Source organism: Apteryx mantelli, chromosome 5 (genome assembly GCF_036417845.1).
Source record: "Apteryx mantelli isolate bAptMan1 chromosome 5, bAptMan1.hap1, whole genome shotgun sequence".
Lineage (NCBI taxonomy): Eukaryota > Metazoa > Chordata > Aves > Apterygiformes > Apterygidae > Apteryx > Apteryx mantelli.
The window spans coordinates 4,390,848-4,418,604 of NC_089982.1; the positions used below are offsets into that span (position 1 = coordinate 4,390,848).

At 41.1% G+C, this 27,757-nt stretch overlaps 1 protein-coding gene across 5 annotated transcripts in view; it reads left to right on the top strand.

Annotated features, from left to right (window-relative positions):
- The window catches only part of CSGALNACT1 (chondroitin sulfate N-acetylgalactosaminyltransferase 1), a 57,366-nt gene that overhangs the window by 16,509 nt on the left and 13,100 nt on the right, over positions 1-27,757 (top strand). For 2 of the 5 annotated variants that reach the window (XM_067297353.1, XM_067297355.1), the window contains 3 exons: positions 13,852-13,931; positions 17,898-18,154; positions 19,839-20,758. In XM_067297353.1, coding sequence (XP_067153454.1) covers positions 20,125-20,758 — 634 coding nt within the window. In that variant the 5' untranslated portion in view covers positions 13,852-13,931; positions 17,898-18,154; positions 19,839-20,124. Of the gene's footprint in view, positions 1-1,871; positions 1,916-2,940; positions 3,070-9,814; positions 9,899-13,851; positions 13,932-17,897; positions 18,155-19,838; positions 20,759-27,757 lie in introns of those variants that run through there. The other 3 variants (XM_013942535.2, XM_067297354.1, XM_013942537.2) reach the window with 3 other exon arrangements.

Genomic DNA, 27,757 nt, shown 5'->3' on the forward strand with positions numbered 1-27,757 from the left:
CAAAATAAAGACCTGAATCTGCATTTGACTCCACATAGGCTGCAGTTAGAATTGGATTTTAGCCAGTGCCCCAAGCTAAAACTGATGTGAAGCTGTTTTTGCTTTCATGTAGCAGAGAGGTTCCAGAAAAGATGGCTTAAAATTAATCCAAACATGGCTTAGGTGATACAGGAGATAACAGAATTGAAAAGCTTCAGTCTTGCCCAGTGAATACTTCACTTAGGACCAGGGTGCCAGGCTGGATTGTAACTTTATGGCTGCAGGTGTTTGTTCTTACCGACACGGAACCATCTATAACTACACAGGCGAGAAAGAAGGCATTGTAGCAGGGAAAACTTCTGGCTCATTCAGCTGAACAAAAGCACCTTGAATAACTTCAAGAACCTTGTTGTTCCAGAGGATCCCCAGTGTGGGCTGATCCTGTAACGGCTACTTCTGTCAGTGACAATATTATAGCCTTTCTCACCACTTTTTACTTTATTCTTCTCTTTCTCTTGTAATTTCTGAGTTGCCCAACTAATTAATAATAATCTTAATGTAAATATGTATAAAAAATACAGTCTGGAATGACAAGACTCGAGATAGTACTGTGTTGCCATGCCCCTTTCCCACACTCCCATTCAGCTGTTCTGTGATTTTCCTTTGAGAAGATAATCTTTTGTTCGTACACCTCCAGCAGGTTTGGTGTTATTGCTGATGTGAGTAAATAGTCACCTGCGACCATCTGAGCTAGAGCTTAGTGAAATGAGATGAATGGGCCAAATCTCCCTTCACAGCACTGTTGTGTGCCCTGCAGGTTCAGCAGATATCACTGTACCAGCTTGGTTTCTGTTTGCATAGTCAGGATTTTCTCAACACTGTCAGAAGAGATTGGTGTTTTATGGCTCAATGGACAGATTCTAGAGAACAAGTTAGTATCTTTGGAGAGCTCCTGATGAACCAGGCTGTCATCAATCAGCTAATTTTAGTCACCCATAAGGTCACAGTCTTGAATTTAAGTTCCACTTCTTATCTGTAACGCTCCAGACCAATGTAGATTATGGATTAGAATTTTCATCTTTTTCCATCGTGCAAAACTTCTTTCTTTGACCCTTTCAATAGACACATTGACTCTTTAGCATCCTAGCTGTTAAGTTGGCTCTTTCAGCTTGTTCAGGGTTTATCTGTGGCAGCAGGGTTTAGATTGCAGTGTGGTTAAAGGTCTTGATCCCTCCTGCTCTGTGCAATATTTAGAATTACAGTCTCAGAGAAGCAAGACTACTTCCACATATACAGAGGCTTGTACATCCTGAATTCTTCCATTCTTGCCCTGGATATAAGGGTGTAGAAATAAAAGGCTCCTTCTTCTCTCATGATCAGTTTTTCCTCATGTTTGGCCTCTCCTAGAGGAGCGAATTTCTGCCTGTGGTCTGTGGGCTTCTGGAGCACATGAACTGCTATAGAGGCAGTCTGTGGAAGGCGACTGAAATGTAAATTCATATATAATCTACAGCAGTGTACTTATGTGATGTTCCTAATGGGGTCTTTGTTGCCACTGAACACTTAGTATGGTTCCAAAATAAAACTAACTTGAAAAAACGTTGTCATGCCAGGATATTTCTGTAAACACCATTGTCACTGCTGCACTTTCTGTTCCTTGTCATTTTTGAATATTACTATTAATGCTTAGAAATGTCAGCTTGTACTGAAATCCAGTTTTGTTGCAGGTCGCAGTGACTAGAGTTTAACTCCTTGCTGAGACAGGACAGAGAGCTGTCATATGTAGGCAGTTCTGCCTTTTTGGTGCTCTAGTCTGTGTCCTCATAAATATCTCCAGGAAGCAAGCGCTCACGCTGAACATCTATGTCAGTCCAGGTTTTCAAGGAGTTGACAGCCTCCCTGGCATTCCTCTTCTTATGTTGGCCTAAAATATGAGGTACTCACCACAATAATTTAACCTTTCTTGCAGCACCTCAGCATGTGCAGTCTTGATACCTGTACTTCATGTCTCTTTCCACAGCCCATCTGACATCCCCTATTTTTTTCCTCTGTCTTGATGTTAGATTAACAGTTTGTGTAACTGTACTATGATATTAATTGCATTAACGATGAATAATCCAAGACATGCAGACTGATGTTTGATCTTAGGTGGTATGATAAATGGGGAAGAGATCTGCTTTTTCTTCATTAATATTATATTCAGATGCAGCATATATAGTCATACATTACCATGTTAATTTGTGCAAGGATAGGCTGAAAAACTTCTTAAAGATGGAAATTAATCATTGGTTCCCAAGAAGCACCCCATTAGGGGTGCTTGGCAAAGCAGTGCAGGCACCTGGACTCCCACACTGTGGAGAGAAACAGAATGAGGCTGACGTAACTTATAAGGAACACCAGTATATGGGAGAGAGATTTGGGTTCAAGGTTTTTAGGGTTAGTTCTTTTCTCAGTAGAAACCCCAGAGCTCAGTTAGGAATCTGGAGTGCTGGGTTGGGGTTGGCTTTTGGCCATAGAGCAAGTGCAAAGCCAAGTCAGAGGGTTCTTCAAAAAAAAGAAAAAAAGATACTTCAAGGTGCCTTGTAGGCTATCTAGGCCATGTTTTGATCTTACCTTTCAGGCTCTGTTGCTGCTCAAAGCTAGCTGACCATTGCAATGGGAAGTGTGGGGGGAAATGCTGTTGGGAAATGAACAGTGATATCTTTGATTCAACTGCATCACCTGACGGATAGGGAAGAGTTTCTGAAGCACAGAAATAGGTATCTGAGGTGGGAGGCAGAGTGGCCAGAAGTGTATGTGGGGACAGGAGGCAGGCTAGTAACACATACCTAAGGTCAGAAAGAAGGGCTAAGCTTTATAAGCAAAGATATGTAGGGACGTATCTTTTCTGATGCCTGTTTTTGGTTTTTTGTTTTACCTTTTTTACCTTTTTTTTTTTTTAACCCTCCCTTGCCTTATTAGGTTTCTGTGAACAAATAAAAGATGTTCCCTTTCTGATGTAGCTTGGCTGTGTCACTCCATTTCATAACAGTCACAAGTGCCCAGCAAGTATTTTTGTAGCTGAGTTCAGGCCCATTGGGACTGGTTCAGGTAAGTACACTTGGTGGAGAGAGGGGTGCTAGAGATTCCTGACCCAGCCTACTGTGGGTAGAGCAAAAGCTGAGAGGTTTCTTGCTTGTAGAGGCTGCACAGGAGAATTAGGAGAGTGTCTTGGGTGAGTTCTCCAATCCACTGTGGATATCACTCCTTACTTCAGAATCCCCTCCGTCCTGCTCATGGTCCAGGCTTTCTGTGTGCTTTCTAAGGATCTCTTGACATTCTCTGCAGATATGCAGGTATTGAATGCTCTTTTGTTTTTCTTTTTAATTCAAACATATTTCAGAATCTAAGCAGTCGCTACAGCTACTTTCGTTCAGCAAAACCTCTTCAAGCTATGTATATCAAAAAGTTATGCAGCTCTTTGTAGCTGGAAACCTACTCACAGCCAACTTCACATTGCAGGGTTATTTTAGCAAGTTTGGGACATCATGTTTGGAAGTTGTTTCTCACAGAAGCCCTCATCTTTTGTCTACTTGCTTTCTCCTCCTTCCTTTTTTATGTGTTTTTACAGCTCTTTGCAAAGTAAAGACAGTTGTGTGTCCCCATCTCAGATATACCAATGCTCGTTGCCATATTCAGGGAGTGCTTGAGGGCAACACAAGCTACAAGGTAATCAAGTCCTTTCCAGTTCCTAGAATGAAGGTTTGGGGTTTGAACATGCAGTCTGTGTGTTCACAAGTCAGTGGCTTGTTTGTATGCACGTTCAGGGGTATTTGAAAGGGGTCTGAGCACTCAGCACCTGAAAATCATCCTATAAATAGCCAGTTGCATTAGGAAATCTAGGCTGTGCTGCTTATTTATTTTGAATATAAATGCCATCTTGGCAGGCAATACATCTCTTGCATACACAAAACGTAATTTGATCTCTGAGCTTAAATGGCATATGCTTAGTAATCAATTTTAAATTTTTGTTTCTCTTCTCTGGTGAACATGTACCTGTAATGTAAAGGCAAAGTGAGTTTACATTCTTTGGAATGCTTTCAAATTTGCTGTTAAAGTGTATGCATTGAGCTAATTGTAGGGATGTGACATTTTAAAATTGAATGGATGAATTAAGGGGGGAAAAAGAACTGGTTATGATAATTTTCAATGAAGTTAGCATATGGACTGTCCTAAATAATGGCTCCTGGCTTTGGCATATTGTCAGATGGTGTGCTGACAATGTTCATTAATAGCAGTTACTACCAGTTACAATACAATGATACAATACTTGATGATAAATCGGTGCCAAAAAGACAGATTGAGATTCAGCAGTTATGCTGGTTTGAATCTTAGAAAGAACCTTAATATCTTTCTTCTTCTTTAAAATGAAACCAAAACCTCCACAATAAATGATTATGACGTTTAGTAATAATATAATTTTTCTGTGTAGCTCATAGACAGGTGCTGTCTTTCTCTCTCCCCTCCCCCCCCCCAAATGGATTTGGGAAATAAGACAAATTCTAAATGTCCTAGTGCCTGGGTAAATAAATAAAGTTTTCCTGATCCAATTGATGGCATTCCAGAATAAATTTGTGAAAAACTTATTAAGAAAGCCCATGTTTGAAGGAAAAAAGTAGCAAAGGGTAAAATGAATGTATCCAGCGGTAATGCTCTGAAAATGATTTTTATGTTACACCTGCTGAGCCCTTGAAATATAAGTATGAGGATAAGTGTGAAAGGGTTTGCTCTCAACCATTAAAATTGACTTATTGTGTTTTCAGGAAGAAACTGTAATCTGTAAATTCTTTCTGATCTGATTTATCAGGGGCTACTGAAGTTCACTACCATGTTCTTCATCTGCATTACTTCCTCACTAGATAAGTGTTAATAAATTGTAGTATTTGTTTTTTGGGGGTTGTCCAGAAACATAAGACATAAACATAAGAAAGAAACATAAAACATAAGATTTGTCCAGCATGTTTTATCTATTGCACAACTAAGTGTGCCTTGATGGTTTGTGCTACAGTAGAACTACTATTACCGGTTACAAATGTTCCTGTTCTAGTGCAGTATCTTCATTATCTTAGAATTCCTTGGAGAAATCCCCAATTCTGAAGGATGTTTTCCGGTGTCCATCAAAGTCGTATCCTTTTGGGGGGGTGTCTTTTGTTGTTGCATGTTTTCATGGCTTTCTTAAATGAAATGTAAATTCTAGCTCTGCTTTCACAATGTATCTTCTCCTTTTAGCCGGTCCTTTGTGTAAAATAGACTGACTGTTTAGTGTTTTAGTTGTATGAGAAACATTTTATCATGATTTAGTTACATTGTTCCTACATTGGTGGAAAAGAGCCTGCCCTGTCACAGAGTAGTCTGTCCTTTAAAAAGGTCCTGGTCCAGTTTTCCCAGTCGTGGATACATTGTTTCCCAGCTGAGATTGGAGCCGGGATTTATAAGTGCAGAAAGTAGGGAAGCTGAGATCTTTAAAATTATGCACTTCTGGCGTAGAAAGTTCTTAAGCTGAAGGAGCTGGTCTTCTGAGGGTGTGGTGGAAGCATTTTCTGGTAATTTTGTGAGTTTTGACAGCCTTGCAGACTTAAATGGGTGAAGCCTGAGAGCTGACCTCTGTAATGAATATAGTCTACATACAGTGGCATTGTTCCAAAGTGTGGATTTGGGCTAAGATAGTGCTATTTTTTGTCAGTGCTTGTGAGCATGAGTAGTAGAACTTTGTTTATGTCTTTGCAGGCCATCAAGTATGCTTCTAAGAAACACTGGACTGCATGAGCCCCTAGTGGGGTGTGTTCTTGAGGAATGGCTCTTAGCTTGAATTACTCTAAAAAGGAGGCTGCCTAAAAGCAAGTTTTTCTACCCATTTCTACCATTCCGGAGAGATCTCACTTTTGCCTCCTTTTGCCTAGTTAAAAGAACCTTCATGTGCTCAGGAAGCTGCTTCTCAGCTGCCCTTTTTCTCAGGGTTAGACCTGTGAATCCTGTTTTCCCATGCAAAGGGATATAGAAGGGCCCATCCTATAATTGCAGTCTGGATTCTTATCTCTAGCTGTACTCCTCAGACCAGAGCTTCCCACTTACAAAGGAGACTGACCATACTCAGAGGGTGTGAATTTCAAGGGGCAACTCCCTGGGAATTAATGGGAGCGGTGGGTAGAGCCTCTGCCCAGGAAAAGGTGCACACCTCAAATATTGATCCTGAGGGTGTGCACTTCTTGCTAACAGGAAGTGTAAAATGATGCTATGAGATCCTGACCAAGGTATTTGCCTTGCATCTCAAATTCCTTCTTTCTGGCCCGGTGCGACAGATCCATGTGAAATTCCAGGACCTGCTAAGAGCTGAGGAATTTTGCTATGCAGCTTCAGTATGTGCACACTATTTAGTTTTAGGCTCCTAATGCTGAAGGCTAAGTGTTTGACGAGATTCTGGAGGAGTCCTAAGCTCAATGCACTTTCCATTTTGTTACTCTTTTCCCTTTGGGCTGGAGCCATAGCTGAATCCCTTACTTGAGAACTAAGTCTCAGAGCTGATTGCCAGTGTGTAGTTTCAGTAGACCAGCCAGGCCTGCTCTGCTAGGGCCTTTGAAAGGACCTGTGTGTCTGTTACAGAGAATGAAGAAATTATGCACCAGTTTCTGATATTTGATGCCTTGGTGGTGCAGTAGGTGCACTGGGGGCCCAGCTGGACTTGGCTTCCGCTGTGCCAAGTGCTGAACAGTAAGAAACATCATTGTTTTGGAGATGTTTACTGTGTAGAGATATAAAATGGGTAGAAACTGGGAGAAGTGCCTAAAGAGTGCTAGGAATCTGCATAGCTTTCACGTGGAGCAGAGCACACTGCCTGGGAGCTGGCCGTTCTGAGGGAAGGCAGTGAGACCCCACATGGAGCAATTGGCTCTGACATCATTGATAATGATGGCAATATTTGCTACTTGAACTTGGGACAAGATGGCTTTATTTAACTATCTGTTCGCAATAGTCTCACCATCTTTTTCTTTTATCGACAAATTGCTTTTACATCCATATGCCACGTTTTGCTGTTCTAACAACTTCTCAAAGAATTGCTATTTTTAGACCTGTAATAATGGATGTATGCCTGACTCTTCAGCTAGCAAGCAGCTTGTTAACTCAGATTGGTGCCTGTTTTTTGTATTTCATATATTTAGAATCAGTTATACATTTTGACTGAAGTAAAAGATTTCAGATAAAGCAGAAACAGGCATATAAAACCAAAGGGGAGGTCAAAAACATCTGTTTTTCTTTAATTATATCCTTTTCCTTTTCTTCAGGGTTTTTATCATTTTGTTATTCATATTTCAATGTAAATGTGCTATATTTCTGAAAATGCTAGGTTTATTGGCTGCAGTATGAGATGTTATTGCTGGTGCTCTGAGTTGTCCTAGCAAGCGTCCAATCTGTAAGGACTGTTCTTGTATGCCTAGGTCCAAGCTCTGGGTAGAACTTACCTTACTTCCGTTTCCAAAAGCACTTGGAGCTGAGTGCATCTTGGGTGCATTGGGCTTACCGCGGATGTTACCATACAGTTGCACTGCACAAGTTGTGTGGTGTCCAGAAATCCTGCACAAGCATCTGAGGCAGGAAGAAAATGAATAAGCAGTAGGGCTCTGGATTAGTCTTACAGCTAGCAAGTGTCTGTGTCGGTCAAAGTTATCAGGAGGTTCTTACTTTCTGATGTATTCTCCCTCTGTTAAGCTGTGGTCTTCTGCAGTAGTTAAAACACTGCAATTATATAAATTAAGTCTGTTGGCTTAATGTGGTGATGCTTATGCTTAGCTCTTCAGCAAAATAATCATGCAGAATAGGTGATCTGGGAGAATATGTGGGGGATGTCCCAGCCATCCATAGGCATCCAAAAGACTAGTTGGTTAAGCTGGCCAGCTAAATTCCTTGGGCTCCCAGCAGGAATGTAATTTTCATTGACTGTACAGGGAGTCAAGGGAAATAATTTAGCAGCTAGGGCAAGTGCCTGATGTGTCTCTTGACACGTGTGTTATTTATTTACAGTAAGCAAGGAAGAGTTCTGTGAGTATATCCCACCCCACTGGGGTTATCTGCAAGATGATTTTTTTATGAAGTTTTCAGTTATTTTTGAAGGAATGCTCTTCCCTTTATCCTGTTTGACTGCAGCTGGATAGAACCAGTTGAAGAAGTACTAGTCAAGATGAGCAGGTGTTAGAAATGGCTGTCTTCTGAAAGAGCTTTAGCGTGAAGTAGCTAAACAGCTAGCAAAAGCATGTGGCTGCATCTGAGAAGGGAGGAGACAGAAGAATACCAACTTTTAAGCTGGTGGGGGGCATTGAGAATTAGAACAAGAAGGAAAGCAGGATAAAAAAATCCAGAGGAATAATGAGGAAATAGAGCATTTCCCTAATTAGGATAGGATTTCTTGTGTAAATCTGTTTTAAAATATGAACTTACACTTTAGGGAATAGGCTGACTGTCCAAGTGACAAAGAATACAAATATTTCTCTGATAGAAAATATTTTTTCCATTTTCTGAAGCACCTAGTATCCTCTGAAGGAGGCAATATAGACCATTAAATGAGTGGCTGATCTGATCCATTCTGTCAAATGGCTGCTCTTACCTATATTTTTCTTGGAATACACAAGGATTTCCCTCAGCCTCTCCAGTTTTACTGATGGCAGATTTTTGTCAGGCTTTCAATATAAGTTCAAGCTGAGTTGGTTATTCAAGAGTACATAGCAGAGGAGAGAGTTAAACAGCCACGGTCCTCTGTGCATGAGCTTACCTAGAGCTTAAAAATTACCTTTTTTATGTGAGTTTTGTTTAAACCAGGTGTTAAGTTGCTTTTTTAACTTGCTCCATTTCCACATGCTGATGCCATATGCTCTGATTTCATTCTTTCCTACAGGATCTTTCAGCTAGCATTTTCCAGCTAACATCTTCCCCCACCAGTTGCTGGCTGCTGTTTACTTACTTCCCTTCCTCTTCTAGGAAAGAAAGTGTTAAATGCTCTTGTCTTTTTATTCTTAAGATCCTGGTCCTGGAAAACTCAGCCTGTTAAATTGACTGCAGCTAGGCAAAGGAGACACTTTCCATCAATAACAGAACCATTATTCTTTCAAGAAGCATTGACGTATTTGTTGTTCGACATCTTTCATTGCTGTTTTGCTTCCTGCCAGGTCTTCTCAATAACCCTTGTTGAATTAATTCTGTGCTAATAAAACAATTTTTCAAAAAAGAAGCTGGCGGTGGTGTAACAATAAAAAAATATAGGTTTCACCCAATTTCTCTAGAATCCTTCAAATATTTCATTAGTGTGACAGGATTTCCATCTCTGAAGTGTGAGATTGTAGAGACTTGGTTCATATTTACTCCTCAGCTGAGTGTTAGTGCTTATTAACAATGAAATTAATAGGAATAATCAGTTATCAGTAAGAGGGCTTCAAACCTTTAGTCCTGTAATCCAGCATGTGTTGCACAATGATAGTAAACCCTCCACAGAAGTGAATGGGACCCAAGGTACATGTCTAAGAGACTACAGAAAACAGCCAGATTTCCTTTTTCATAGGTTAGAAAACAGGCAGACAAGAGGTGGCTTGGGGGCGGGAATATCTTTCTCTGAATTAAACTGCCATGAGTTCTCTTTGCAAATAATGTGATATTGTATTCTACAGAGAACTATATTAAAAGGAGGAGAAAGGAGGAATCTGTAATGGCATAGCAGGAATTCCCCCTTTTTACTTCGTTAGCTTGCGTAGCTGTGCCAGCACATATTCTAGCCAGTCTTTGTTAAAATAAAAAATAATGCTATCATTTGCAGGCAGGTTTCCATATGAACAGAAACAAAAACTCGGTAGCACGAAGCTTCATCTCATAAGGAAATCTCTTTTCTTCAAAAATTCTGGTAGGTTATGAGGATTATGCTTTTTTTCCTATTCCTGTTTTTTGAAAAGCTTCATGTATGCTTCTTATTTCAGGAAACCGTTTGCTTTAAAAAGAATGACTAACCTAAAAAGTTTGGTTTTACATCAACTTCGAGACTGAATTGTTAAATCAAAGCAAGCCAGGTACCTTTATGGTAGAATGCTAAAAAATGTTATACTGTAAGTTCATGCTGTGTATGTGTTATTTCTTAAGTTTGTGTGAAATGCCGTGCTTTGCTTCTGATTGCAAACTGAAGTTGTTGTTTTAAGAGATGTGCACTTTGGAACCATTCAGGAAATGCTGACCTGACTGCGGGATGTACTTCTCCTGTGTAACAAAAGAGGAAAAAAAGCCAGCTTTTACTGGCAAGGGAAACTGGCTTTACTTATGCCATCAATCAGCTCTAGGTTAAAGAACCAGGATGCCTCTTATGTGAACTGTAAACATTCAACACATTTCTAGCTGAACTGCTGGCTTTTAAGAGCTGTTGAAAATTTTGTGATAATTATAGTTAAAATCTCCATAGTAAACTACAGTTTTAATCCCAGATACTATTAGAATCCAGTAAGGAAACTGCAATTTTTTGATGTCTGCTGAGAAATCATTTATGTTGCTTTAAATTAGTATATCAGACACCTGCAAATTAGTATACCAGACTATTTCTTTCAATTAAGATAGTTTGTAAAGAACTTAGAAGCTTAAATCCTATTTTCAGTATGATTTGAGAATCAGAGCTGAAATCTTAAATTGGAATTGAAATAACTTTGAGCAGGTGTCTCATTAACACTTAAAAATGTGACTTGGATTGCTTAACCTAAACGCTATAAAAATGCCATGAAATTCTTCTTAAAATTAAAATAATAATAATTATTTCTTAAAGCCATTTGACCAAAACCAAAGTTTTTTTGTGGGAACATGTCCATTTTGGCATTCTTACAGAAACCCACAAAACCCAGCATGAAGTGAAAAGTTGAAGCACTGTGTTTTGTTAAGTTAAATCAAAGTAGACCATCTCAACCTATTGAAATATTTTATTTCAGAATAAATCCATATAAGTGATAGAATAGCATACAAAGATTAAATGTCTTCATTCTGTTGAAATTAATCAACTGAAGTAAAACTTTGTAAGACAGCTGTGTTTTGCAAGGTACTTTTTTACTTTTTTATTATCTTCATTTTTTTTAAATTTCTTTTTGGAAGAAGAATTTCATGATCAAGTAGTCAAACTATATTAAATGTAAAAAAGCCTTCCTTCATTTTGTCTGGACCTTTTCTGCTGAGACTTTGCTGTAATTCACCTATTTAAAGTCCAGTAATAATGAATTGGCTAACATAGTGATAAAAGTGAAGTAGGCGAGATTCAAGTATTATGCGTGCCCTGAATAAAAAAATTGAAAGAGATCTGTGGAAGCTTTCTCTGAGGGAAAAGATTTATTTTCTTTACTGAAACAACTTAAAACTTGGGCTTTTCAAAGAGTTACTAGGAGATTGTTTCAACATATCAAGAAAATGTTAGGTCTTTGAACAGCCTCATATCAAAATGGTGGCAATGGACTAAATGGGACTCTGTGGCATGTGTTGTTTTATAGTAAGTGCAAACGTGGAGGAGGAAGGAAATGTGGGGCTGACTCAGAGGACTGGCCTCTTCCTGTAGGTCAATACTGACCAGACTGATGGAGAAATGCCTGTCAGCAGAGCTGGGGGTTGGTACCTGAGCTTTGATGGCTGTTAATGCTGCTTGCTTTAGAGCTGTGTGTAGAACCTGGGTAACCTGTCTCAGTACTGAACCTGGTAGCAATTATTTCCTGGCTCCTCATTAACTTGTTGTCTAAGACTTGGTTTTCTTTTGTAATGTAAGCTAAGTGGGAGCTGTGTATTTGTTTTTACCCTGGAAAGTCTTATTCAGGCTAGATAACATCCTGAAATGTTTTTTTCTCTTTTCTTCTTTTACTCTTATTATTTTATTTGAAGTACTGCTTTGGTATCAAACTAACTAGCAAGCCTCATTTGAAGTACAGGGAGCACAAAAGTTAGGGCCAGGTATTACCGTGAGAATGTAGCAGTAGACTGGGAGTCAAATTGCTCTCCTCTGTCCCTACCTGCTTGACTCAAAAGGGAGGAAATCTGTTGTGTTGCTGGCCCCGCTGGAGCTGCCAAAGCTCAAGCCCACCATGTCCAGCTGGTACTGGTGGGCTTCTACTGCACAGGACGTTTCTGGCAGGGAGTGGGAAAGGGCAATCTCCAGGTTGGACTGGATTGTTCAAGCTTCTTAAAACTATATTGTTATCTTATAATGACTTTTTATAAGCTAGGGGCTTTAAGTCATTGTTATTTTATTACTTAACACCTTTGCTCCAAGTGGGGGACTTTAATTGCACTTTGCAGGTTCTGCTGAAAGGCTGGTCTGATGGCAGCTAAATGTATGAGTGCGTATATAGCAGTGCTACACAAACAGTGACACACATATAGTGCTTTCCATTCTGCACCTCAGGCTAACTAGTTTTTCCTGTTTCTGAACATGACTTATGTCACACATGCGCATGCATATTTATCAAAGGGTAAAAAGCTCTGACATGCTTAATTAGGTACATGCTAAATCCTTCACTGATTCATGGCCTACATCATGGATCCATGCATATGCACCAGCTTCCACATTTCATCAAAACTCTATCTCTGGTACTATGGGATGTACAGTTGGCAGGATCCCTTGAGCTCCTGGCATAAAGTGACATTAGTATGTTCAATGTACAAAAAATATTTTTTAAGTAACAAAGTACATGACAGAGGGGAAGAAATGAGTCTAAAATCATGAGTATTCATAGTGTGTCCCTACATGGGTGTAGCTCCCTTCATTTCTGTGATGGCGTTCAGTTTTCTTTTGCCTGTGTAAACCACTGACCATTTGGGGGGAAACATTGCAAAGTGAAGGAACGGCATTTTTCCAAGTCCTGTCTTAAATGAATAAGCAAAAGTTAGCCTATTATTTGTCTTAATCAGGAAAGGTTAAGGGGTTTTATTTTCAATGCATCTTATGATGCTGACTCTCTGAGCCAGTTCAGAAACTGGTATAGCTTGAAGGTGTGTTTAAACTAAGTTTAGCTTTTCTGGAAGCCCTCTGTAAGCAGAGTGGCTGTTGACTTAGATCTTAAAAGCAAGTAAATTAGGGATATTCCCTGGCTGGAACATGTCCTTTTCTGTTAGCTAGTTTCCTGCAAAAAGCAACCATTCTCAGTTAGCATAATGGTACACTCGATGTAGCATACGGCTGTTGCAGCCTGCTCTGCCTTGGGTAAGCTGCTCCTCATTGGCAAGTTTACAAAACTGAGATGACATTTACCTATTAATGCCAGTATGAAATCAAAGGATGAGGCCAGAAGGTGATAATCTTCTAGCAAAGATGGATAACAGTTGGATATCTTGGCTGTCCAGCGCAATGGTTAATTCTTATGACTGGCAGCTATGACAGTTTGTTAATTTACTCTTAGAAGGCCAGGCTGAACTCCAGGCCAAGCCAAATGCAAATTTGTCATCTCCTTTTTGGCAAAGTTCAAGATACTTTTGGAGCAGCTGCCTTCCTAAACCTTCAGGTCAGAACTTGCTAATGAGAAATGGTCCTAAGAGAAGCATCGTGATTGTTTCTTTCCTGTGTTAGCACAGAGTTGATATGTGTGAGGCACAGCATCTCTGAAACAACAGTGCACACTTGTCATCTGTTCTCTGCATTTTGTCTTGGGAGCTTGACAGGGGATGTGATATGTCACATTGCCTCATGGAGGATAAATAGAGTGAGTAATGGAAACTTCCAGAAAAGTTTGTAAACACATTGGCTTCCAAAGTATTTCTGGCATTTTTGGTTACCACATAAGAGGAAGCAGACAATGTTATGTTTCCTTGCGTTGAGCAGAGCATTTTGCCTGTCTTCCTTTGTTGCAGATACAGCTTTGAAACACTGCACGTGCCTGGTGACTCATGGGAAAACAACCTGGGCAGGTTCAGGGATTTTTGAAGAAAAGGTGGGTATCTGACCCCCTGTTCTCACAGTTCTTCTGTACGTGTCCTGTAATGGCTATTGGAAGTGTCCTAGGGTGCATCCAACTAACAATTGTACTGCACATTTGGGGTGTTATATACCTACAGGTTAGTGTGTTTAGCAGAGGGGTGGTGTTTTGTGGATGTAAGGCAAAAATCTAAGTGTCTCAAACAACAATGACATTACTAATGTGAACTCATGCAATCGCTTGTGTTATTGATCTGTGGAAAACAGCCAGGTCTTTCGCAGATAGCATTGTTCTGGGGAAGGGAAAGTAGTTCTGGGAGTGTTGATGCAATTACTTAAAGTAATAGCTCTTTTTTATAATAAACAATGATGATATTAGTCTGTGGAGATAATTTTACATGTCATGTCATATGGGTTCTTTGGAGCTGTAATTAGAACTTAAATGGTTTGGTGTTTAATTTGATTTTTGAGTTTTTTACTTTAAAGCTCATTCTGTTTACAAGGAAAAATGGAAAGCAGTGATGCATTCAGTCTTGTGTTTGTATCCACACAGATACACACACCCACACACAGAATGTATATACAATGTCAGGACAAAGAAACCCCAATATTTCATTTGAGGTTTTGTAGAAGAAATAATAATTTCTGACAAAACTGTTTTTGACACTGAAACAACTCTGCTGTGTTTAGTGGTGGTTACATATAACAGCAGAAGACTTTCACAGTGCTGCTTTTTTTTTTAAAATTGTCTGGACTGGCTTTGGGAAAGAATTGCTTTCATAAACATGCAGATTGCATCTACAGGAACAGTCTAATGAAGTACACTTTGACCTTTGAATTCTCTCTTCAGCTGAAGTGGTGTGGCAGATAATGCAGTTAGGTAAAGGTACTGATTTACCTTGATACAGGCCAACTAATTAAATTCGTGCACAAGGGCCCAGAGTACTGATAAAGGATAACAGCGTAACTTCCGCTTTATATCTTTTAGAATGAGAAGCCTATAGCAGTATCTTGAATGTAAAACCGGCTACTCCTCAATTCGCTCACAAGAGCGAAGCATAATTTTTCAATGACCATTAATACTTCTGAGGTCCTCTTGGTTTGTTTAACTCTGCTTCTATAGTTGTTATAACCGACTTGGAAGAAGATGATCATATTATGATTGTTAATTATAGAGAGGAACAGTGTAATTGTCTTTCCGTGGGTGGAGTTAGATATGCAGACCTTTCTCTTGAGATTACAGGTGGCAATGCATGTAAGATCTTCTGTTGAATATGATTCTGGAATCAAGTGGTAAGAAATAAAGAAGGCTTTTACAGTAAGTTATCTACTGTCTTCAAGTATTGGCGCTTAGTATTTTCATCTTGGACACTATTTTCTTAACAATTTTTTTATCTCCATTTCAAGTGTTCTATCAATTTCTAACCAGAAAATAAGTGCTTTGTTTGGGGTGTGTGAATGTCGACCCAAGAGGGAGCACTGGGATGGTGATAACAAGGGATCATACAGGAAGGGTATGAAGGTGCATCCAGACAGTTTGTCAGACAGGTTCTTTTTTTTCTTCAACCTTTTGTTCAACTTCTTAAACCTGGACAGATGACAAAGATGGGATGCTCTGGGCTGAAAATCAGTGAGAGATCATACTTTGGCATTGAGGAGAGATTCAAGTTCTCTGTACATGCGTCTTCAACGCTTGTGAGACTAGATTTTAATCCCTGTGCTGTGTCCTATTGTGACAAATGGCATGAATTTCTATCTGCTATGAGCAAGGCCCAGAATCTTGCTCTTAACATTTAAAACAAACTAATTTGTCTGCAGTGTTATGCATAGTCCTTATACTTAAAAAGTTCAAGCCAATTGCCAAGTGACTACAGTATGTGTCTTTTTCTTTTTGTAAGGTCCTTAAAGTCTGGGTGAAGCATCCATTTCCTCCTCCCCACAGCTCATTTTGGAGATTAATATGGTTCTAGTGAAATCTCACTGTGACGTGTGCTGCTAATCAGTGCAGATCTTTCAAACACCTACATGAAAACTAATTGCAGCTTCTGCCATTCATTGCCTTCTTAAAAATGAATTTCAAAAGGTTTCAAAAGGTTTTGTGAGCTAAAATGGTAGTTGTCAGTCTCAGTTACACCTGCAATAGGAAGCTGTGGCAGAAAATACGTGAAACTATTCAGCTATTTGGCATTGTCCATGCCACATGCGTTGAGAGTTCACTGGCTCTGCAGATGTGACCATTCTTCTGCTACCCATTTCTGTCCTCAACATAAAGCGACGAGTAGAGCTCAGTAGGGGAGATATGTTTTTACACATATATATATATATTTATACACACACCTATGTGTGTGCGTGTGTGTGTATATAGATATTTGTATGTATGCATATGTATTTGACTCCCTGTCTTCTGCATCAATTCTCAGCTTGGTTTTGGGGAGGCAAAATTCAGGCTTGAAATACGTTGTCTTTTATGTGTGGAGATAAATTTCATGTAGCTTTACAGTCTGATAAACTCCATATGCTGGTGAGTAATAGTGGTGGGAGCGTACCATCCCAAATTTTAAACCAAGCAACTCTCTATATTTTGCTGCTCCTTATGGCTTCGTGCAGACACTCCACTGTACAAAGGTTCCCTGCCTGTGGCAGAGCTGTTGATGGTGTCACAGTTTACACAGTGCTTGTAGTGCTGGCAGAACCTGGCTCTTTCTTTAGATCATTTCTGGGCCCTGGCTCCTTGAAAGCATATGAAAAGCACCTCTGTGAGCTGGGTTGACCTCTGGCTGGGCTAGCAGGTTGGACTGAGGTTGAAGATGTTTTTGCAAACAGAGGCTTTTTGGAATTCATGTTCTTTTCCTTGGCTATCGGACTAACCACTGTGTATTCGTTAAAGCTCCTCTTTGCAAACAGACTAATACTACCTAATGCAGCTGACTGCTGTAAAATACAGAGGCGTTTTTGTCAGTTCCTGGAAAAAACTGACATTTCAATTTGTCTCCACTTCATCTCAGGCTCTCAATTGGTGCGAAACTGTGTAGGTCTGGTGAAATCAAAAGAATGGTTGTTAGGAAGAGTTACTATTCCTAATTTTTTGGTAGTCAGTGTAGCTGAGATGCCGTAGCAATGACCACCGTCAGTGTTGACTTAATTTTATTTTGGCACTGCCATGGGACTTCTTTCACAAGCATGCCCTTGAGGTACTAGTACAGTAACATCTGTCTGCCTAAGGGTGAATCACTGTCTGTAAGGCAATGCCACAAAGGCCACCAGGCCAATTTAATAAGACAGATCCAGTACTAGAGGACAAGTAATGGGTACTTGTTTGTCAGGATGCCTCCAGTCATGATGGTAAAATCCCAATGGAGAAGGTGGAAATCCCCATGGTCTCAATTTCTTTTTATGAGTATATGGGTTCAAAGGACAAAATAACTCGGTCAATTTACTATTCCAAAGTGTGTTTGAAGATGGCTCTTTGAGGGGTGAGATTGCAAACCAGAATAGATAGGAAATAGATAGGAAAAAGAGTTACCCTAAACAGAGGTCAGTATGTTCGAGCAAACATAGCTATATACACACACACATGCGCACGTGCACACACACACATGCGCACACACACACACACACACACACACACATATATATTTTAAGGTCAACATTTGAAGAGCTCTTTACCCAAAGCCCAAATCTGATGCTGCTTATAGAAATGAAATTACGTGTTTATCTAAGCCATTGGGATGTAATGTCAGTTTATACTGTGTGAGCACAACTAATCCTTTCACTGATGTTCAGCTTCTGCCAATCCCGTCAATGGACTAATTGTGTGAAATGAAGCATACAAACACAGCAGTGTTTCATGTAGTACATCTTGCCACTTCCTGACCCTGTCTCACTGCACACTACTTTCTTGCAGTCCTCTAGCCAGATCTGTTGTAGAGCTAGAAAGGCCCAGATTAATTTCCCTGCTTTGACAAGCTCCTTTACATTGCAGGAGGCCAGCTTTTATAGTGCATCCATAGGAAGTGTCTCCACTACAGCCTTTCACCATGCAGGAGACAGACTGAAGATGTAGGCAGCTGGCAAATGTGAAAGCAATGAAGAGGTGTTCTGAGGTTGACAGTGCTTTTTATAGTACTTGCATTTTCTGGGAAGGGCATAAGAAGGAAGATAAACAAGAAATGATTGTGGCAAGCCGAGAAGTAGCTGTAGCTGGCCAAGATGTTCCAAAGAGAAGATCACTGAAAAAAGGTAAGGACACAAACTCCATCCTTTCCTTTTTCCTGCTGCTTGAATATTTTCTTCTATGTCAACAATTCTCCCTTTGAAAACACTGACATTTTCTGGAGAATCCAATAAATACTGTAACAGCTATTCAGCATTACTTTGAGAAAAATATGGTTGTATTTTTATAGCTTTCTCTAGCCCCCTCAATTCATCCTCTGAAACTGTTTTCTCTAGCAACTCTGCAGACTGATAAAATATGGATAGCAGTTAAAAGTTCAGGAATATCACTGGATAATTGCTGCATATAGAGGAACAGCCCAGCAGTGTCATGGGGAGAAAAAATCATGTAGAAGTCAATAAGAAGTATCACAGATTACAAAAGGCCTTGACTCAAGACCTGGGAATAACTCTGAGAAGCATGAGCTTTCTTAGATAAATGGCTTTTACCTAAGGGTCCACCAGAAAGGATATATGACTAACAAGGCTACGAATCTCTGTTGTCAAAACCTGTGTCATAATGTCAAGTATGCATCCAAAGGGAAGAGTGAAAAGGGATTAATTTTGCTTATATTTGATTCTAACAATGCAGTGTCATACTAGTATCTAGGATGTTACTCAGCCTTGGCCTAAGTCTACTATCAGGCAAATAAATGACAAAGTTCCTTTCAGAGGTGTGAATTTGGGCCAAAACTGAATGATTTTGAAAATCCCACTGGTAACATTCTCAGCATAATTGTTTTAACGTAGTTTCTAGCTAGATTGATATTGATGTTCGGTCATCTAATTTTTCTTTCCTGTTTTTAAATACACTCAAAGAAAGTCTTACTAAAAATGATAATGTTCACAGCTGTTTTAACTTTATTTTAAAAAATGCCTAATCTAGTTTTCCCTAAGCCTTCTGTGTGGTCTTCACTCCTGGGCAGAGAACATTTGTGGAAAACACAATAGTAAAAGGCATTGGTGCAGGACTTGGCAATGGGATTAATCAGAGACAGAACAGGGTCTTAAAATGATAGTATAGTGTGCAATGATCAAAGCCGCCTAGATGAAAACAAAGTTTCCCCTGATTTTGAGTAAGACTTGGTTTGAATGCTACTGAAAAATCCTACCCCTAGGTCTTTCTTTCTAATGGGAGCATCCAGTGGGATATGTCAAAATGAATTTTAGTCATAGAGATTGGCCTTGATAACAGTTTCTAGTTTCTTGGTTTTCAAATTGCTACTCAGAATCAGGTTTCATGATTCTAATGGGACCACATTTGCTACCTGGTGTTTTGGGAAAACTTCCATGAAAGTTGAAATGTATGTGGTAGCTGCGGGACTGGCTGCCTTTAAAATTCAAGTGCTACATGATTTGAGGATTCTTGGAGAGCTGGCATTGCTCAGATGTGCTTAACATCTGACCAGAAAGTAGCTGCTGGTAACTTTCTAATATTTCTAAAGTGTGGCACACGTTGAGGCCTGGACTGGGTTTTCATTGGCAATGGGCCTAATCATGTTGTTAATATTAAGCGCATAAATACAGTATTTCCTGCCTAAGGGTCTTAGTACCTTTTTGGTCTTACCAAAGCACTGAGCACTTCACAGCTCTGAGATCTACCAGAACAGTTGACAAATGACAGTAAATTTTTGGAATGCTCTCAAGGATCTGGATTGAATGGCCAAATCCTTATGTGCCTGCATGACTGTCCTTGTCATTTGTTTTTCAGGTCTTCAGGCTCCATCAGCCACCAGCTGATCAAATTGCAGCAGTGTGGGTGTTGCCATGAGGATGAGCAGGTGTCCCATCTGCACTGTAGCTTGGCTTTTGGTCCTGCTGGGTGAACACCAGAGAGAGCTCAATATACAAGTAGAGCACGTTTTAAGAGAGCTGACAAGCCAGTTCCTGTACGTACATGCATCTATGTAAGAGTATTCCAAATCCAGGGGCCTCTGTGGCACTGCATGGATGTAAGAACTGTTGTAGGTGTGGGGTTGCCCTCTTCTTTTTGAGAGATGATGCTCCGACGAGGATTTATTGTATTTCTTCCCCGGCTCGCAGGTCTGCTGGTGGTGGCCTGTTGCTCTGTGTCTATTGTTTATATGTTGGCTTGCACACCCAAGGGTGATGACGAACAGCTTGCCTTGCCTAGGGTCCACAGTCCGACTGGCAAGGAAGGGTATGAAGCTATTCTGCAAGAACGAGAAGAGCAGCACCGCAACTATATCATCAGCTTGAAAAAACAAATTGCCCAGCTGAAGGCTGAGCTCCAGGGCAGAAGCGAGCAGCTCAAGAACGTCCAGGACCAGTTCCCGGACTCTTTGGATATTCGGCTTGACCACAGTAATCCAGCAAAGGTCCAGGCTAACCTACTGGCTTTCCTCCGTTCCCAAATAGACAAAGCAGAGGTGCACAGTGGTGTTAAGCTGTCCACAGAATATGCAGCCGTGCCCTTTGAGAGCTTTACCCTGCAGAAGGTGTACCAACTGGAAACAGGGCTGACACGCCACCCAGAAGAGAAACCTGTCAGGAAGGACAAGCGAGATGAGTTGATAGAGGTGATCGAGTTAGCTGTTGGGAGTTTGAACAATCCAGAGGCAGACAGCAATGCAAAGCAGCGGGTGTACACAGCCTCTGACTTCGTTGAAGGTTTGTACGCAGATAACAGGTTAGAGAGTCCATGTAGTGCTGGTGAGGGGTTCTGATGTGACAGTGTTGCTGAAGGAGATGGGTTTAAAGTTAGAGCATGTGTCTGAGACAGCGCTAGTGCTGGGACCTAGTGAGGCTGCCTCTAGGACAAAACTGCAGAATGACAGCTTTTCTGGGGAATGTGATTTTGTGACAACAGAGCCTGTTAGCCTCTCTCATTAAACACTAAACTACCAAATTGTTCTCACAGTTCTCTGGTTATTCAGTTGCTCCAGAGTTGACAAAGCAAGGAGTAAATGAGCTGACTCCAATCCCAGCTCTCTGCTACCAATGCAAAAGTTGACAATTCCGGTTCAAATCCAAACTCCGGTGTTACCCTCACTTCCACCTGCACAGCTTCAGCAGAGGCAATAGAGTGACAAGACAGGTTTTGAGGACAGCAGCTGAAGAGCTCAGTAACTCAGCTGACATCACCTGTAGCTTAAAAGGAAACAGAAAACAGAAACTTCCGAGGGAATCTCTTATATTGGGCATAGGGCGCAAACTTAGCCCTTGGATACCAAAAAGAGCTAAACAGAGCTTTGTCTTTAGCCATACATGTAATATTGAGGCAATAAGTGAGGATTTCCAAAGTGCTATTTTTAACAGCAACAGCAACCAGCTCTTAATTTATGTCTTCTGTTACTAAATCTGAAATTATCTATTAAAAGAGATTGGTAGCATTACTCTTGCTTTGCAGATGGAAAGGTTGATGCAGTAGGAGGGCTTTGTCCCTGGGCTTGATAGGCGGGGCGCTGAATTTGGAAAAGTATCTGGGTCTGTGAAGTTTTTCTGGGGCAACACATTTGTCAAGCTATTTAATTGGATTTCATATAAAAAATATTTTAATGTTTCTTTCCACTTTGGCCACAGCCTCTCTGTTGGCATTGCCAGCCTCTGTGGCGCAGACTTTTTCCCTTTCTGTCATTTGGATTGTGGAAGGTCACAGGTTTAAAGCAGGAATAAGGCCACACTGTGCTGAGTACCTGCTGGGCAAACAGGTCCAGCCCTCCTCCTGACCAAAAGCAACACAGAGGAGAGGTATATGATAAAGAAGAAGGAAATAGAAATAGAGGAGATTTAGTGAGTCACTGTCTCTTACAGACCTCTTGACAGGCTTAGGATTTTTCCTTGAGACAAAGAGCAGCTTTTTTCTTTTCAGGGTGTCCTTGTTGGGATTAGATGCAAGTTGATGTAGAAGCAGCCTTAGATCCCTTCCCTGTCTTAGGATCAATACGCAGTAAGGGATGGAGAAGCAGCTAAGAAAGTGCCTGCACCTGGCATCTCTCCTGGGAGAGCAAATGGATAAGTCAAATATGAACACTAGTGAAAAAAGAGAAAGTAGTAGTTCTGAGAAGGGCCTGAAATCAAGTAAAAACCCAGAGCCTGATTACACTGGGTCTGCTCCCAAGCCCCTACAGACCCCTTCAGTCTCTCAGCCACTCCGGGAGTGAGTGCTGGGGCAACATTAGAGGTTACTGCCCTGGGTGTTTGCCCCAGGCCTGTGTTGGTGTTTAGTCCCTTTGGCCCATTTTGCCAGCTTTGCTACAATATGCAGTTCACAGCCAGTATATAAACATGTGACTTCTTAAGTCAGCAGAGCATGAGGTCTGTGGCTTTATACAGGTTTGACTTAGCTTGAGGATGTACTGCTTATGTCACATGGTACAAGCCATACACTAGTAGACATCAATATACCTTTGGTGTCATTTAGAAACAAAAGCAGATTGTGGTGTTGTTTTTAAATAATGTAGCTGAATTAATAAAGCACATGAGACCACAGGCAGGGTCTTCCCTGTTCAACAGAGGTGTCATTAAACTGCAAGCTGAGAGATGATTCTGGCTACAATAACTCTTACATTACTGATTTATGGGGTCTGTCAGAACATTATGGAGGCTCATCATTTCCAGACAGACACCAGAGTTGGCCAAGCTTGCCCACAGCAAATGCAGTTTCTAAACCAGCTCTATTGGCTTTTGCCAAGAATAAAGGTTCCTTTATTCTTGTGTTGTAGTGCAAACTTCCTGTCCATCAGGGTACCCTCGCCTGGGTTCAGCATCCATTGGTTGTCTTTGTTATACCCACTTATATGTCCTAGCATAGCATTTTAGGCCCCTCAACACTGCTTGAGAGGGGAAAGGAATAAACTGTTTTCTGTGTCAGCTGGACAAGGACTAATTAGCTAAATAGGACTGGGAAAAATTAGCTAAAGTTGTGACAAGGGAGATGCAGGTTGGATATTAAAGAAAACTTTCAAATCGGTGGTAGTAAACCACTGGATTAAACTGTCATGGGGGGCTGTCATTCTACATTACTGGAAGCTTTTTAAGAATGGGAAAAAGGTTAGACAACAGTTTAAATATCTTGCATTTGGACAAGGGATTGACTTAGGCCCGGAAGGGATCATCTGTCTCCGTAGTTCTGCGTGTAGAGAGTACTGCTAACTTCTGCTGGGCTAGGGAGTGTGTTGTATCGCTCTCTTTTCCAGCTTATTCAAACAACCTGGCTCAGTTCCTCAGTGTGTTAAATAGGGGAATGTCTGGTACTGTAGCAGTGTTCTTACAGTCTGGATAAGTCAGAACAACAAGAGGAAAGAAGATGTAGGGAGCAAAAAGACCCAGAAAAGATCTTGCTATTCTACATTTGTTGTGGGAAGGGAACAGAAGCCTGGAGGGACCCTATTAAAGCCAGTGAAGTTACTCCCGCGTTGCATTGTCATAAATGAGACGGGATGAATTTGAGATCCCTGCATTGCTTTAACTGTTATGCCTGCTTGTTTCCAGTTGGGGTGCTTGTTTCCAGCCATACAGAGGCACCAGATGCACTCCAGGAGTTGGGATGTCCCTGCGGGTAAGACCCATTTAGGTTAGCCCCTGCTCCATGGCTGCTCTGAGTTAAAAGGGCAGGAATGTGTGTAGCCGTAACATGATATGGGACAAGGTGTCACAGGGCAGGGATCTTGTTTCCCAGAGCTTATGGCTATTCCCCATTCAGTAAGAGAGTGCTACATTTTTACTTGTAATATGCTAGTCCTCCTTTCAGTTCATAGCAACTGGCTCATCGCCTGCTTGTTCAATAGTGTTGTCTGTAAGTGAGACTTAACCCACAGCTGACCTAGCTGAATTTAATATAGCGGAAGAAACTTATCTTCTTGATCTTCAGATGTTTGTGCTGCAGACTTAGAGGGCATTTGGGTAATATGCCTACCTTTTATGGAGTGGACTGCTCTAATGTGCTGAGCACAAGCCCCCATGCTTATCCCAAATCTCTAATAATTTTGCTATGGATTGTTTTCTTCATGTAGCACTTATGAGTAGAGCAGAGCAAACACATCCTCATGTGATGAAGAAAGACCATTTCTGTAGTGTAAAATGGCCAGTTATTCCTTTTCACTCTGTGTGTGTGTTTCTCTGGTGATTGTGTTATCAAGAGACAGCAGATGCCTTTGGCCACGCTAGGATATACCCACAGTGGGGCAGGTGCCACCACAGCAGGGACACAAGTCATTCAGACTGGAAGCCTTGCTGAAACAGGCCCTGGCTCCCTTCTGGTACAGGCACTTTGTCTGTGGCAGTCAAATTCCTCTTGCTCAGACGAGAGGAACTGGGAAGGGAACTGGGACGTGCTCCTGATTCCTAGCAGTTGAATGCACCATGGAGCTACAGGCTTCTAGTCTGCAGCTTCTGTTTGTTGTTCGGTTTATTATTTCAAAATATGTTCCTACGGGTTGTTGTAGGAGCTCTGGTCATGCTGCTAAGAGCTGAACAAGCATGTAAATAACTGACTCTTTGGCACCAACTCTTTGATGGGGAGAGAGTAAGGGAAAGAAGGATAAATTTCCTGCTATACATTGCTTAATATTCTATTATTCCCAAAGCTTCAAGTCACCCTTTTGCGTGGTGCTTGCCCTATGCACTATTAAGTGCCTTTGCCTGGGTACCAGCGCTGTCCTTGGGGAACAAGGCAGAATTTGGCATGCAGAAAGGAGTGGGGAAGGGCACACACTGCGGCACAGCTCTATGGTGGTTTTTCACATGCTAATGCCCTTGCTGGCTCTCCTGTTCAGGGATGATGTAATCCAAAGGGAGGGAGCCCTGCATGTGACCCAGTCCAAACTCAAGCATCACTAGAGAAACCTTCTTTTTGTTCTCCCCTGCAAAGCAGACCCTTGTTTCTGTAAATGCAAGGTAGCAAATCCTCACTCTTAACTCAGCTCTGCAAATGCAGGCATATCCGCATCAGATCTGGAAACAGCGGGCTGAATTGGCAGCAGATTTCCCTGCAAAGTTTCTTTGAAAGTCTCTGCCACCTCTTGGCAGGATCTGTCCCCCACCCTCCATGCTCCAAGAGTGGCAAAAACTGCTGATCAAAGCATAAACAGATTCATTGCTCTGTGTAATATGAGAAGGAGAAGGGGGGAACTGAATTTTCTGTTTCAGTTCTACATTTTTTTTTTTTTTGAATCTTGTTTTGAAGACAACCTTGTGCAGGTACTGCAATCTACATAAAAAGTTAGTAACAGGCTGGATTCCTTGGCAGCTTCTGGCTGCTTTGTTCCAATCGAGCAACACAGCAGCTATGAAGGGTGTTACCCAGCCAGTAACACCAGCTGCTTTCATTTTCTGGAGCTGCCCAGGGTAGCTGGAACTTTCCGGGAGAGGGGCCCAGCCTTCCACAGAAAGTAATAACACTTAACTCTGTGAGCTTTTTATCCTCCAACTCCTTTAGAAATAACAGCACACAAATTCTGTATGCATCCCATATGCTAAAGGTGCGTGCCCGTGTCTTAAGGCTGGGCAGGTGGAGGGATGTGCTGAAGTGAAAATCAGATAATCAGTGTCAGAGTCAGGATTAGAAACCTGAACTGCTGCTCTTGATATGTCAGACTTGCATCTTTGGTTATGTCCAACTCAGAAAAGCCTTTGACACCTCCTATTTACTCCTATTTCCTCAAGCTGATCCTGGGTCTCACTTGTCTACTGGAGTGATATAAGGCAACCTTGTTTGCTTGGGGCTTTTATGTGGGGTGGGTTTTTTTTGTTTTTTTTTGTCTTTGTGGTTCACGTCTGGTACTTGCCATCGCTTTGTCAGTGCTAATTCATTGTTAATGTATACGAGTATGCAGGGTGATGGTGTGGTACAATAAAGTTGATTAGGGTCTGTATCTCTTTCCCATTTTGTGCCTTTCTTCTTGTCTTTGCAGAGGGAAAGTATTTCTTCAAACACTTTTTACATCTAAAGAGAAATGTTTTGTCTCTATGGCTGGGATCTCTTAAAATAAGTGTTGCATCCTCTGCAGTTTCTAGACAGAACTACTTGTGCGTGGGAATCAGACTGTGACCCTAGCACCTTATATCTGAGCTAAACTCCCTCTCAGCAGATTTGCTGTTACATGAAATTTGGATAGGATTCTCAGACAGTTCGCCTTCCAGGAGTAATAGCTGACATGTGGTGGAATTTTCCATTTTTTCCTTATTCAAAACTGAGTGAACCACACCTTCTCCCTGGGGCCAGAAATGTATCCATCTGGCTGCTGCTCTGCCTTAGGCTTCTCTCTTCACAGAGGCACTCAGGCTGCTTAGTTGCTATAATCCTCCCCTGTGCCCCCTTGTTCCTCCCACTCCTACACCAAGTTCATTGGTTTTCTGCCACGTGGAGTTACTAAGAGACAGCATGGAAAAGAACAGAAATCTCTGTGTATTATAAGCAGGCAAAGGACCGCTCTGTTTCCAGTAGAAGGCTGGTTGCTCAGGTCTGCTCATTAACTTACATAAGTGGAAGCAAAGCTGAAGAGATTTGTAAGTAATTTATTTTCACAAAAATGGAGATAGTAATTTGGAGACTCCAAAAAAATGGAGCTACTTGTTCCGAAAGTGAATGTAATGGCTGTCTGGAGATACTCTTTCCCAATAGGAACTGGTCCAGAAAATCCCTGGACTGCTTCAGAAATGCCCAGTCACGGGCACTGTCAAATATGCTGTGTCATTAGTTTTCTTACCTGAAGGATGTGGCTGTCTAGTGATTAGAGTTTTAAATAAGGGTCTTGGAGACAAATAAAAACAAGTAGCTTTGCTTTCTCAAACTGACAGGGCCTGGGGATGGGCTACCTGATGCAGTTGTGCCCTAGAAGCTTACTGGGGAAAAAAAAGATGCTCTGCCTTGAAGGATAAGAAGAAGCTGTATTTTAGTCTGTGTGAAGTGGGAAGATGACCATAATATTGAGTTAGAATGGAGACAATGAATGCCGATAAACCCTAATGGTGATTCCGGAAGAATGCAGCAGAAAATAAGTAGTGAGCACAAGTCCAGGGAAAAATATAAGCATGTGTTTCTGTTGACAGTAGAAGACCTGAAACCTATGGCCTGAAACTGAGGCTAAAATTATAATCCGCTCAAGAGCTTTTTGTTAAGATTACGTGACTGTTTGCTAGTAAGCACTTCCACACAGATCGCAAGAGCTTGTTTGCCTGCCCTGCTGAACAGAAAACAGGCATTTTCCATACCTTCAGAGTGCCCTAGGAGTTGCTGTTCCAAAGACTGGGCATTACTGTTCTTTAGTCTTAACCTTACCGCCCAGGTCCCTTTTTGCTTCTCACCTGTCCTTTTGCTTCATGTTAGGGCAGTCTCTCTGCTGACCCAAAGCTTCTATTCACTGACCTTTTCTATATCAGGTTTCCAAAGGCTTTGACTTCTCTTCCTGTCTCTGAAAGGAACAGAGCAAATTCTGAAACATAGCTGCTGTAAGGGAAGCAATACAGAGAATATTAACCTCTTTTTATGCCTAGTGAACCTTACAGACTTTCTAAGGCTTTATAGTTTTTGAAAGGACCTTTTTAAGAAAGGGGGTTTTTGTTTTACTATTTTGAGACTCTTTTTCTCTCCTCGTAGCTTATGTCTTAAAAATTGAGACTGATGTAGCTTTCAGAGTCGCATAGAAAGTCCTGATGACAGGAATGAAG